The following is a 13066-nucleotide window of genomic DNA, read 5'->3' on the forward strand; positions in this document are numbered from 1 at the left end:
AGGGAGAATAATAACCCAAAAGTAGAATGCAAAGAACAACACCCTGGGAAATCATGAGGCAAGGGGAAAAGACAGGATGACAAGAGAAAAAAGTTGCCAAGGAAAAAGATAAGCAGAAGGTGAATGCAATGTGAGGAAAACTAAGGGAAAACAGTTTCAAGAAGGAATGGGATTAAATTATCTAAGAATGTCTAGGGGTACCCGAGTTAAAAATAGTACACTACTAGAAAAAAAAAATAGTACACTAAAGAAAGTTTGTCTCCCCTGAGCTGTAATGTTAAAAGTCCAAACATTAAACTCTCCTGGGGCGCTCCATGTACACATCCAGCATCAGGAACCACAGGGCACTCGTAAGGGAAATCACGTGCTCTCTGACTCACAGAGAGAGCCATTCAGAACAGCAGAGAGAAAATGAAGTCAGGATAAATAAAATCTGATCTGAGGTATACCTGAAATTGGACCCAGCTGCACCATTTTCCCTAGCCACGGGAGAGGTTCTGGGCCAGGCTCAAAGAGAGACATCATGAGGTTTGATTTCTTCTTGCTGTCAGCTTGAGAGTAGAGCATCCCATGCCATTCAGGCCTAGATGGGGAGAAGACGAACGGTCAGAACAACTTTAAGCCTGGGACTGTCAAGTTAAATAACTCTACCCTGTGTTTTTCTCTCGAGAGTCACGGCTTTCAGCTTTGAAATTAGGTGCATTATTTTTATTAAAGCCAAATCCTAAACCTACAAATGCACACTATTGCCTCCTAATATTAGCATTCCTTGGAGATATGTATTACTATTTAGTTATATAGATACGGAAATAAAAAACAATCTTATAAGAGAAAAAGAGAATCACAAGGGCAGCGGATAGCTGCAGGCATGGTGAGGAGTAAGAGCTGTGACCTATAGGTCTCTTTGGCCACCTCTGAATCATTCACAGAAGTACCACACAGAGAAGCCCTTCTAACGTAGTCTGCAAAGCCATCACCCAGCTCTGTTCACACTTCTCAAAGGGCATCAGGTGATTCCTGTATTCAGAGTCAGTACAAGTAACTTGAGTACCAAAATCTAGCACACCGATACCTAATAAGAATTGCATTTGTCTTTCTGGATCAGCTAATTTTAACTCAAGCAGAAATGGAGCCATGCTTCCTCTAGGTATTCTTAACAACTCTTGATCTTCTCTACCCTGGTTGATGGCTAGAGGATGACCAGTCACCTCTTCTTCTCTAATAAACAGGTATTCTCGAAAAGGAAGCAGGCGGTTCTGCAGATTTTGAGACTATATCCAAAGTCAAAGCTAGAAGGGTATTCTTTATAGAGAAGGAATATAGCACAGTGGTTATGAGCATGGGCTATAGAGTCACAACGTATGGATAAAAATCCTGACTCTTTCATTCAGTATCTGTATGACCTTGAGCAAGTACCATGACTTGCTCTCTAAGTCTCAGTTTCCTCGTCTAAGGCAGTGTTATGAGGGATTAAATGAGTTAACATATGTAAAGTGCCTAGAGGAGTAACTGGCACATGGTAAAATGTTCAATATCACCAGCATCTGTTTTCATTTTATAGCTGAGGAGTCTATGCATACTGCCCAAGATCCTATAACAAGTTGGCAGCAGTGCTTTAACTGATTCCAGGTTTCCCAGAGGACAGAAAAGAGGAAAACTGAGAAGAGATAGAATATAAAGGCAATATAAGGATCTACTGTACAGCACAGGGAACCCTGCTTAATGTTATGAGGCAGCCTGGATGGGAGCGGAGTTTGGGGGAGAATGGACACATGTATATGTATGGCTGAGTTCCTCTGTGGTTCACCTGAAACTATCACAACATTGTTAATCAGCTTACTCCAATACAAAATAAAAAGTAAAAAAAAAAAAAAAAAAATCAATGTAAAAAATACTTCATTAGGGAGGCAACATATGTATACACCTATGAGTGATTCATGTTGATGAATTATCCTCCAATTAAAAATAAATTAAAAAAAATAAAAAAATGCTCATCATCATCTAAAAAATATAAAGGCAATATAATTAAAAGACTCACTCAGTACATATTCTAGTGGATGCTTTAAAGAGAAGTGTAGACGGTGACAGTAGGTGGGAAGGATACGGCAGGAAGAGAAAAAGAGTGATGAGATCCTTTCTATTCTTTCAGAAAAATCTGGGAAATACTTCAGTTTGTAAATTGATTCTCCCTTTCACTCAACAAAAGGTAAAAAAGTTTCTCACCCTAACTGGACTATCGCCACCATTCCTTCCACTTTTAGGCTGCCATGAAGCAGGACACAGAAGTTGGGTATTTTGCCTGCAATCTGATTGGCTGAATTTTCATCTTCATTGTCATCAGTTATACCAGTACCCACCTCATCACCTTCTGTGAAAAGAGAGAGAAAACCAGTCAGACTGATATTAGCTAGAAAAAGCCCAAGCCCCAGTTGCACTCTTGGCTGCTTCTAACCTTGGAAGGAGCGTACACAGAATTACAAAGGAATATTATAACAAGGAAGAAAAACTCATATTCTGGTTTTCCTATGTCCACATAAAAATCAGTTTTCACATGTTATATAAATTCCATTTATAGGAAACATCCAGAAGAAGCAAATCTATACAGATAGAAAGGATATCAGTAGTTACCTGAAGCTAAGAGAGATGGAAGGTTAGGGATTGATAGCTAAAAGGTTTCTTTTTGAGGTAGTGAAAATTCTAAAATTCTGATTAAAAAACTATGGTTATGGTTGCATAACTCTGTAAATACACTAAATACTACTGAATTGTACATTTTTAATGAGTGAAGTATATGGTATATGAATTATATTTCAGCAAAACTGTTACATGAAAGATCAGCTTTCCATAGTTTCTACTAGAACACTAAGCAAGATGCTCTCTGGGAATTTTAGGCACCACTGAAACAGAATAGAGGTTCAGAGATGTCAAGAGTGTTCTCAACTGACAGCCTTCAGGCAGCAAGTGGATGGGATACCCCAAAGAACAGTGACTACTCCATAAGCCTCTTGACCTGCTTCTCCAACTGCAGGTTCTCTCATATACTCTGCCGACAGATGAATGCATCTTCCTCCAAGTAACTTCCTTCTGGAACTATCTGTTTACTGAAGCTGATTCAAAGACTTTCTAATTCAATAGGAAGAATCTGCCTGGCTTGATATTCAATAGCCCTTACAACACGGCTCCATTTCGCCTTCCCATACTTTCCTTTCCACTGTTCTCCTATATGAACTCTTTATTTTGCCCACTTTCTTTCCTTTTTTTACTTTTTTATATGGGTGTGCAGAATTCCCCCAGGACCTTAGAAATAAGGGAAACCTGGTTGTTATCCAATATCGAGAACAATAAGGTGAAGTATAAACACAATGATCACAACCAGTCATCTGTGCGAACATATCAAAGCTTTTGTCTATGTGATGGACGATTATGGAATACCCGAAATGCCAACTGAAATAACCGTGAGTAAATGGAATGTGATCATAACTCAGTAGGGGGAAACCTGATTGACTGTATACATTTCTTGGAGAAAGCTGGTGAACATAAAGGAGATGGTCAGCCTAAAACAGAGAAAAGAGAAGTTTAAAGTGCTAGAGACTAACATTCTCCAGAGAGATGCTGAATTCAGGGGCTGTAACTATAGTTACTGGAGAAGTATATTCTGAAGTAATGTGGCCTCACAAGGGCCTGGATCCATTCATTCATTCAACAGTATTTGCTGAGTATGTGCTATGTGCTAAGCGCCAGTAGAGAACAGGTGCAGTGTCTCCTGCTATAAAGCTACATTCCACATTCACCAGGCAACCTTCTAAGAGCTAATTTGGTTTCCCCAGCATGATCCCACAGGGAAAGACAGAGCCCAGGAAGAGGAACTAAGCGAGCATTCTCATGTCTAAAGAGGACTTCCACTGTAAATTAACAAAGCAGCACACAATAAATATGTGTCAAATGCCTTCCACAGTTATAAAGCAGCAGAATTAGTTTTTAATATATTAGGCAACATTCAATTTTTTAAAAAATCCAATCCAGTAAATACCCCTTTCCCCAAAACTCTTCAAAATGGGCTATTCTACTATGCAACATTTAAGAATAACTTTAGGTAATAAGATACTTCATATGTATCACTGGAATAAGACGAGAACTCACCTTTGTTAAGTGCTATAGGTAGGACCAGATGTCTGGACAGAACTGGGGGACTTGAAATATCTGCTATATCAATAAATCCCACTATTTCCAAATCTGAAAAGAAGGAATCAACATAGAATTAATTTGTTACAAATAATAAATGTTGGAGATGATGTGGAAAGAAGGAAACCCTCCTACATTGCTGGTGGGAATGCAAATTGGTACAGCCACTATGGAGAACAGTATGGAAGTTCCTCAAAAACTAAAAACAGAGCTAGCACATGACCCAGCAACCCCAATCCTGGGCATATATCTGGAGAAAACCACAATTTGAAAGGTTGCATGCACTGTGATGTTCACTGCAGCACTACTTAGCCAGGACATGGAAAATGTCCATTGACAGAGGAATGGATAGAGAAGATGTGGCACATAAATGCAATGGAACATTACTCAGCCATAAAAATGGAATGGAATAATCCATATTGCTACAGATGGGCTTAGAGACTGTTACACAGAGTGAAGTAAGTCAGAAAGAGAAAGACAAATATCACAGAATGTTGCTCACATGTGGAATCTAGAAAAATGGCATAGATGAACTTACTTGCAAGCAGAAATAGAGTCACAGATGTACTAAACACACGTATGGTTACCAAAGCGGGAGTGGGGGTGGGATGGGCTGGGGGACTGGGACTGACACACACAGACACTGAGACTGTATGCAAGCCAGAGAATTAGTGAGAGGCCGCTGTATAGCAGAGGGAACTCTATCAGTGCTCTGTGGTGACCTAACGGAGAGGAAACAAAACCGCGAAGCGTGTGTGCGCGCGTATATATATATCTGATTCACTGTGCTGTAGAGCAGAAACTAACACAGCATCATAAAGCAATTACACTCCAGTAAAAATTAAAAGGTGAATTAATACTAGATTTCATAAACGCTATGTCTTTAGTTGGGGAATTAAAATATGACTAGGAAGGTGATTAGAAGTTTTTCTGAATGACTCTAGCACTTTGCATTTCAAGTAACTAAGAAAATAAGGATATCTGTCTATTTAATGGACTTAAGTTTTATGATAAATCAGCTAAACTTTTGAGGCTAGGTCCCCAGCCAAGGCAAAAGCTTAATGGTTGTCTGTCTGTATAGTAAAGGGATGTTCTGGTCACCAGGGGCGTCACACACAAGTATTTCCACAACAACTGAAAGCAGCCTGTATTTGGAGAGTAAGGCTATTGCATTAAAAATGTTTTCCCTGAGAGAAAGAAACACATTTTCTACAAAACCAGGATTGCAGTCTACATATGACAATGATTTCCTTGCTTTATAGAAACTGTATTAAAGACCAAAAGTATTTTTGAAAATTTAAAATTAGTAAAAAAGAAAAAAGTTGAAACCCAAAGTACGCGCTAAAAGTTTCTTTCTGATTACATAGATATTAGTATAAAAACTTAGAAAACACTAAAAACTGTAAATAAGAAAAACAAAGTCACTCATTATTTTTCGTTGGAAGAAGCCTTCATATTTTACTCATTCTCAAAACAATTTTTTAAAAGAGTCAGGATCATGGTGAGTATACCATACTTCTTATACTGAATAATCAGGAAACCTGATTCTCTGGACTTTTAGTGTCATTACCTTTTTTAGCTGATTAACAAATGAATTAGTGTAAGTGGTTATATATATTTTTTCATTTGAGTAGAAAAAGGCTAGTTTTAAAGTGGTTTAAATATAAGCTTTAACAAAAATCCTGGACTAAAAGTTTATATAACTTAGTCCATTAAATAAAAGACAATTATCCTTATTTTCTTAGTGACTTAAAATGCAAAGTATTAGAGTTATTCAGAGAAATTTCCAATAACCTTCTCAGTCATCATATGTGATTTCCCCACCTAAACACTGTGCTTGTGAAATCTGATACATAGAAAGTGCTTCTTGGAAGAAAAGATCTATTCAAAGTTACTCATCCAAAAAAAGATGGGAGTCTAACTGGTTTGAAGGCAACAAAACATTTGGTACATTGCTATCTAGTTGCAATGAAAGAGACGGATGCCAAAAAAAAAAAAGAGAGAGATGGATGTCCTACTTTCAGATATCTGGGAACAGAAAATAAAGGCCCAGAAAATAAAAGAGCTTGTGCACAGCCTTTCCCTCAAAAACTCCTTAAAATCTATACATTTAAGAATGAAATGAATCTCTAGTTGTATTTAATTTTAATCATTTGGTGACTGAACAGCTACCTGGTGAATGTCTACTGAGCATGAGACACTATGCCAGGCACAGAGGGAGAAATGGTGACTAAAATAGTTGATGGTTCAACATGTACCCACCACTCAAGGAGTCCATCCGCCAATATGAGACAAGTCTCTTCTCTACTACCCTAGTTACTTTAGATTCTTGGCTTTGCCAATCTAACCTAAGTATAGCACTGGTAACATGAGCCAGATAGAAGTCATATACATTGCTTTCATTTAGTCATGATACAAGCAGCAGGATAAGAGGGGTACAGTAGGTCAGAGTTGAGACCTGAGAGGCCACTTTTCACCTAGATTCCACTCACCCAGCCAATAAGAACTCGAGGAAGTGACTTGTCCAGGGTCACAAGGAAGATGCACGCAGACAAGTCTAGAAGCTAGCTCTTCATACATGACCTTAATAATGATGCTAGTCAGTCTTACTATCTGTTAAAGAACTACCTCAAGGATTTCAATGATAGTGAATTTCGCTCTGGTTTCCAACTCTAGTAATTTGTGGTTATAATCATCTAGGATTGGAGATTAACTCATGATCTCACTATGGAAGACCACTTATCTGCCAACGTTTAGGCAATGCACCCTCCCATCCAAAGTATACTGAGTATATTTTTCTCTTCAGCCCTCCTGAAGAGAGGAGAGGAAAATCAGGAGTTAGAAGAAAGTACAGATAACAGAAGTACTAAGGTGGAAGTTAAAAAAAAAAAAAAGTTACCTGTATTAATGACTTTAGGGATAGGATCAATTTCCTCATCTATTACAAAAGGTTCTGGCCTGGGGAAGACTTGCACGTCGGCGGTGAGGTGGCCGCACTTGAGAACAGCATGGAACGGTGTATATGCCAGATCTATCAGCTTTCTAGAATATGATGATTATTTGTTATAGGAAAAGCAGTATGACACATGTACTTTTTTCCAAGTAACTTTTTTTTTAAGATGTCAAGTGTGTTTTCCCTTGAAGTTTATTCCAAAGCTATGATCTGACCATTTGTGAATCAGAACAAAATCTGATATTTTTGGTGAGGAAATTTCAATTCTGAAAAGCCCAAAACGCAAGTTCATCTTTGAAATTGCTATCAATGTAAGGAAGTCGGTACCTATAGGCATTATAGATTTAGATATGCTTAATTTAAAAGGGAGTAAACTTTTAAGTCACTACTATCAGTCATAATATCTGAAAAAATGTGCAACTTGGGGAAAATGAAATGACACAATTAGAAATAGTAAACTAGATATTATTGTTTCCTATTAAATTATAATAATAGATTGTAAGAAGGCAAAAAAGTTCAATGTGTATACTCACCCAAACATAGACTGTACATTTTTCAAGCACAGGGGACCATCAATAGTAAAAATCTGCCCTTCACCATTGTTTAAATCTATAAGACGTTCAAGGCAATCCAAGGAATCAGTGCTCTGAAGCTAGAAAGCAAAACGACCCTTTTAAAGTGGCATAAAATGAGACACTATTATCAACACACCAAGGTCACATAAGGGAGATGATTTTTTTTTAAATCAATGTGAGAAGGAAAACAATTTTGACTCAAAGTTACCAAAGAGGATTGTTACAGAAAACTATACCAGTAGAGCTATTTCATTTCAAGTAGTTTTGCAATGATTCAGATGTTACTGCAGCTGGTATTCACAGACCATCTTCCATTCCAAATGTTTCTAACATCTTTTGGTTAAAAACCATCATTATCTACATTTTACAGATAGAAAAACTGAGATGAAGAAAAATCTAATAACTTTCCAAGCTAAATGGGAAAGTCAGGAAGTGGAGTTTAATAAAACATTCATCACAGTTGGGTTACTTTACAAAAAAAAAAGCATACTTCTGTCAACATTCCTAGTGTAATGGATGTTAAGAATTCCTAACTGAGGGAAACACTGAACACCAAAAAGAACATTTTGACTCTTCAGCATGTGAAGGATCTTTGTGGGAAGTAGGATGGATAAAAACTCCTTCTATGTCTCTTGAGAGGGGGCAACACTGTGCTTTCAGAGAGCTTTTGAGACAGAAAGTCTTTTCAAATATGATTAGTAATCAGTCTCAGCTGAAACAATGCAGGTTGATGTGATAGTACAGGCATACGTCATTTATTGAGTTTTGTAGATATTGCCTTTTTGAAGGTTTGTGGCAAACCTGTGTCAAGCAATTTTATTGGCCCCATCTCTCCAACAGCATTTACTCACTTTGTCTCTGTGTCACATTCTGGTAATTCTCCCAATATTTCAAACCCTCCACAAGCAAAAAGATTATAACTTGCTGAAGGCTCAGATGATGGTTAGCATTCTTTGGCAATAAAATATTTTAAAAATAAGGTATGTAGTTTTTTTAGGCTTAGTGCTATTGTACACTTATCAGACTAAAGTAAACAACTTTTATATGCACTGGGAAAGCAAGAAATTAATGCAGATCGCTTTATTGTGATTCCCACTTCACTGCAATTCCCACTTTATTGGTGTGGTCTGGAATATCCTGCAGTATCTTTGAGGCATGCCTGTATACGTAATGCAATATTAGTGGAATATACTAAAAATTAAACTGAGTCCCAAAACATATCTAGTCAAACTAAAAAGAACTTAGTACAAAGCATTACCTCCTCCAGATTCGCCATGCACATGATGTACAACTTAGATGGAAAAGGAAAAGGTAGTGGAAACCTGTTGCTCTCGCTGCGTTGGTTGTGAGTAGCCAAGGAGTGCCTCAGAGACCCTCTACCGATGCCAAGACAGCCATCTGTCACCAGAACAACCTGTTTGCAAAGAGTGAGAGGAGCTTTGTCCATGAAATAACATATTTATTTAAGGCAGTCTCATTTGGCAATGTTTTCATTTCTCCCGAATTGCATTTGCACTGAAAAATGTACCTCTGCAGGGATACAAGCAAAGATGTGAATAAATCTCAATAATATTTTATCAAGTGAAAGATGACAGACATTTGTATGATTCTATACATATATATATGTAAAGTTCTAGAACAGGTAAAACAAAACTAAGATAAATCAAATAGGGAATGTAGGGTGATACTGGGCAGGAAGGGGCATGATGAAACTGTAGGGTAATGGAAATGTTCTATATCTTAACTGGAAGAGCAGTTACATAGGTGTATACATTTGTTAAAACTCTATTAAAAAAAATAAATGTACACTTAAGATCTATGCATTTTACTATATTTTACCTAATTAAACCTTTAGAGAAAAGCACCTACCTGTAAACACTTAAAACAAGGACAAAACCACTCATAACCAATTCTTACTTAACTGTATTAAAACTAGAATCCTACTTCTCAGACAAGGAGTTGGTACCTAAGGCACTGCTGTCAAAAATGGCATAAGGATTTATGTGTGTCCCTAGGAGGTATCAGCACAGAAGTCTGAAGACTGATTCATGACACTTTATTTTCAAAGATGACAAACTTTATCTATCTCTGGTCAACTAAAATGACAACTGCTTTAAACATGTGTTTATAAACATGTATTTATTTACCATGTATAGATAAAACTTCTGAAATGCATTATTTAAAAACAAATTATTTATTTACTGGCTGCACTGGGTCTTTGCTGCTGTGCGGGCTTTCTCTAGTTGTGGTGAGCGGGGGCTTCTCTGGTTGCAGGGCACAGCTTCTAGGTGTGAGTGCTTCAGTAGTTGCGGCACATGGGCCTGGCTGCTCAATGGCATGTGGGATCTTCCTGGACCAGGGATTGAACCTGTGTCCCCTGCACGGGCAGGTGAATTCTTATCCACTGTACTATCAGTGTGTATGTGTGCTCAGTCGTGTTAGACTCTGTGACCCATGGACTGTAACCTGCCAGGTTCCTCTGTCCATGCAGTTTTCCAGGCAAGAACACTGTAGCGGGTTGCCATTCCTTCTTCCAGGGGATCTTTCAGACCTAGGCATTGAACCCACATCTCTTATGTCTCCTACATTGGCAGGTGGATTCTTTACCAACTGCACCACCTGGGAAGTCCTGAAATGCATTCTTAATCAACCTATAATTTTTAAAAGACTTCAAAACATACTAAAAATAGAGATTAGTTACAGATCATTTTCATTTTTCTCATTGCTTCCAAGTGATCCTGTGCAGGGTGGACTTTGCACAAGCAATCCAGAGGAGGATTGTTTTTTCTCTCTAACCTAGTCTAGTAACTTGACAATAACAGGCCAGTAAGGCAGTATTAGGTGGTTGTACCATGTGAAGTGCCAAGATTCACATGTGCATGCATGCGTATTCACTTATGTCTGACTCTTTACGACACCAAGGACTGTAGCCTGCCAAGCTCCCCTGTCCAAGGGATTCTCCAGGCAAGAATACTTAAGTGAGTTGCCATTTCCTCCTCCAGGGGATCTTCCCCACCCAGGGATCGAACCCAGGTCTTCTGCATTGGCAGGAGGATTCTTTACCACTGAGCCACCTGGGAAGCCCGTCAAGACTGGCACTTACTTCTAAAGCCCAAGGACGCTTAATAGAGGGCCCCTGGAGAGATGTCATCTCTTGGGAAGGCAGGCAAGGCATATCCGTCTTCCAGGTACCAACAGCTGCTACCTAATGATTTACTTCTGCCACTAGCTTTTTCAGATGCTGTGTGATAATGAAATATTTTTTGTAATGTCCAAATGAAATAGACTTTACTCAGCTAATGAAGATAGAGTCCAGCTTTCTAAAAATCTGGCTAAAAATATTCCGTATTAAAACAAATCCATTTGATAGTAACTGATTATAAAAACAATCACTAATAACTTCCACTGTGTTTTGGACCTGGTTCACCCCAAAACTCACCAAGCAAGTCTAAGTAGATCCAGGCCCAGCTCCTTGCCCTCAGGGTACAGTATATCTCACATTCAGATTCCTCCTTTTTGCAAAGGAAGAAGCAACCACTAAAAGGCAGAAGTCTGCATGGTGCACAAGGTCTGGCTCGGACATCCTTTCTGAGCTTCTTCAAACACTGAAGAAGTAGCAAATGAAACTGTGTTACCCGCTCGCTTTCTGTTCGGAGGGTAGTAACCACAGAACTTTACTTCTCATTATAGTTAGGGAGTTAGACAGTCTGTAATGTACCAAATAATGTTTACGAAGTAAGGTGCCAAAGATTTTTATTTCTGAAAAGAAATAAAATGTATTTATTGGCTTTTTTTTTTTAGCAAGCGTCCACTAAAGTGATCTGATTTTTAACCTTATTGTAGTAGCTCAGGGTCTTCACTAACTCATGACTTCACACTCTATAAATAGGACGGTTTCACAGTAAGAAAAGAGAAAAAAGCTTAAAAAAAAAGGCTGGGTTTACTGAGATACAATTTACATGCAATAAAATTCACCCTTATTTGTATATAGTTCTATGAGTTCCAACAAGTGCATTCAGCCATGTAACCTCTTTTACAATCAAGATACAGAACAACAACAACAAAAAGATACAGACCAGTTCCATCACTTCTCATACTCCTTCATCCTTTACTTAGGTCAATCGCTAATCTTTCCAATTGTAGATTGGGGTAGATTGTAGGCAGCTACAATCTTATATTTATTTAAAAAACAAATATCACTGATGCTACTGACACTACTGAGAAATTCTGTATTTGACACTATAGTAAAAAATCATATACTATGGTCCACTGACTATTTCTGTAAGCAAAGTTTACTGCAACAGAGCCACACTCATTTATTTACTTATTATCTATGGCTGTTTCTGTGCTACAACAGAGCTGAGGAGCTGCCACAGACCTGCAAAGGCTAAAATACAGAAAGTTTCCTGACTCCTGTTATAGACTATTATGATTTTCCTTGTAGCAACTTTACTGTTGTCTCCTTTAAAATAAGCCACTTCTCAAAGTACCTCTTTATGGCAAATGTTCAACTGCTACAACTCTGCTCTGATTTGTTGCTAACGTAGACCTATCGTGGACTCAAAGGAAAGGGCAACCGACTTTATGACATTGACACACCTCACTTTTTAGATGAGTCAATAGTTGAGAAGATTAAATGTGTGCTGAATAAATGCTACACTGGAATAATGCAGACAGACTACACTGTACAGATGTTTACAACTCTATCACTCAGAATTATAATCACCCCTTTCAGAGAGTGTTCTAAAATTCCACTGTGAGCCCTCTGTATTTTATACAAATAACAGCAGTTTTCAATAAGCCAATTTACTAGAAGGACGCTTTTCTTAAGGCATAATTGCACTGCTTTCTGAGTATACTGGTGTTGATTTGGTATCTTCTTTTAAAAAGATACCAACAACATATATGATTGTTTGTGGAAATTACAATGCATGCTGTGTCAGAGCCTGAAGAAAACTGAAGCACCTCAGTGGTTAATGCTTTTAACTTAGTGCAAAGAAAAAGAATTAATCTTTTACCTGACAAGGAATTGCACCACCCCATTCTTGCTGAACGATATTGCAAACACCAACTAATGCAGACTCCAAGCAGGTTTTATCATAATCATCCATATTACTTAATGCTTCCTGATTGAATGAAAGATAAAATTGTTCATTATTCTTTAATGTTTTAGTTTGTTACTAGAAAAAAACATAAACCGTTCGAAGCATGAATGTCACACAGGGGACATTGCATTTCCGAGAGCCCAAAGTACACTTTCTTAAAGAAAATTGGTAAAACAGACTTCTTCAACTGTAAAGGATGATAAAAAAGAGCTTCCCTTTATTTTGTCCTCTCATCAGGTGAGACTGAAGAG

General features: G+C 38.0%; 1 protein-coding gene across 2 annotated transcripts in view; it reads right to left on the reverse strand.

Moving 5' to 3' along the window:
• Positions 1–13066, reverse strand: part of INTS14 (integrator complex subunit 14) — a 32174-nt gene that overhangs the window by 13272 nt on the left and 5836 nt on the right. For both annotated transcript variants that reach the window (XM_065940408.1, XM_065940409.1), the window contains exons 3-9: positions 12729–12836; positions 8969–9124; positions 7669–7787; positions 7082–7224; positions 4141–4233; positions 2224–2368; positions 450–583 (exon numbers count right to left, since the gene is read on the reverse strand). In XM_065940408.1, coding sequence (XP_065796480.1) covers positions 450–583; positions 2224–2368; positions 4141–4233; positions 7082–7224; positions 7669–7787; positions 8969–9124; positions 12729–12836 — 898 coding nt within the window. The remainder of the gene's footprint in view (positions 1–449; positions 584–2223; positions 2369–4140; positions 4234–7081; positions 7225–7668; positions 7788–8968; positions 9125–12728; positions 12837–13066) is intronic.

The sequence above is a fragment of the Muntiacus reevesi genome, chromosome 7 (assembly GCF_963930625.1).
Source record: "Muntiacus reevesi chromosome 7, mMunRee1.1, whole genome shotgun sequence".
NCBI classification, from domain to species: domain Eukaryota; kingdom Metazoa; phylum Chordata; class Mammalia; order Artiodactyla; family Cervidae; genus Muntiacus; species Muntiacus reevesi.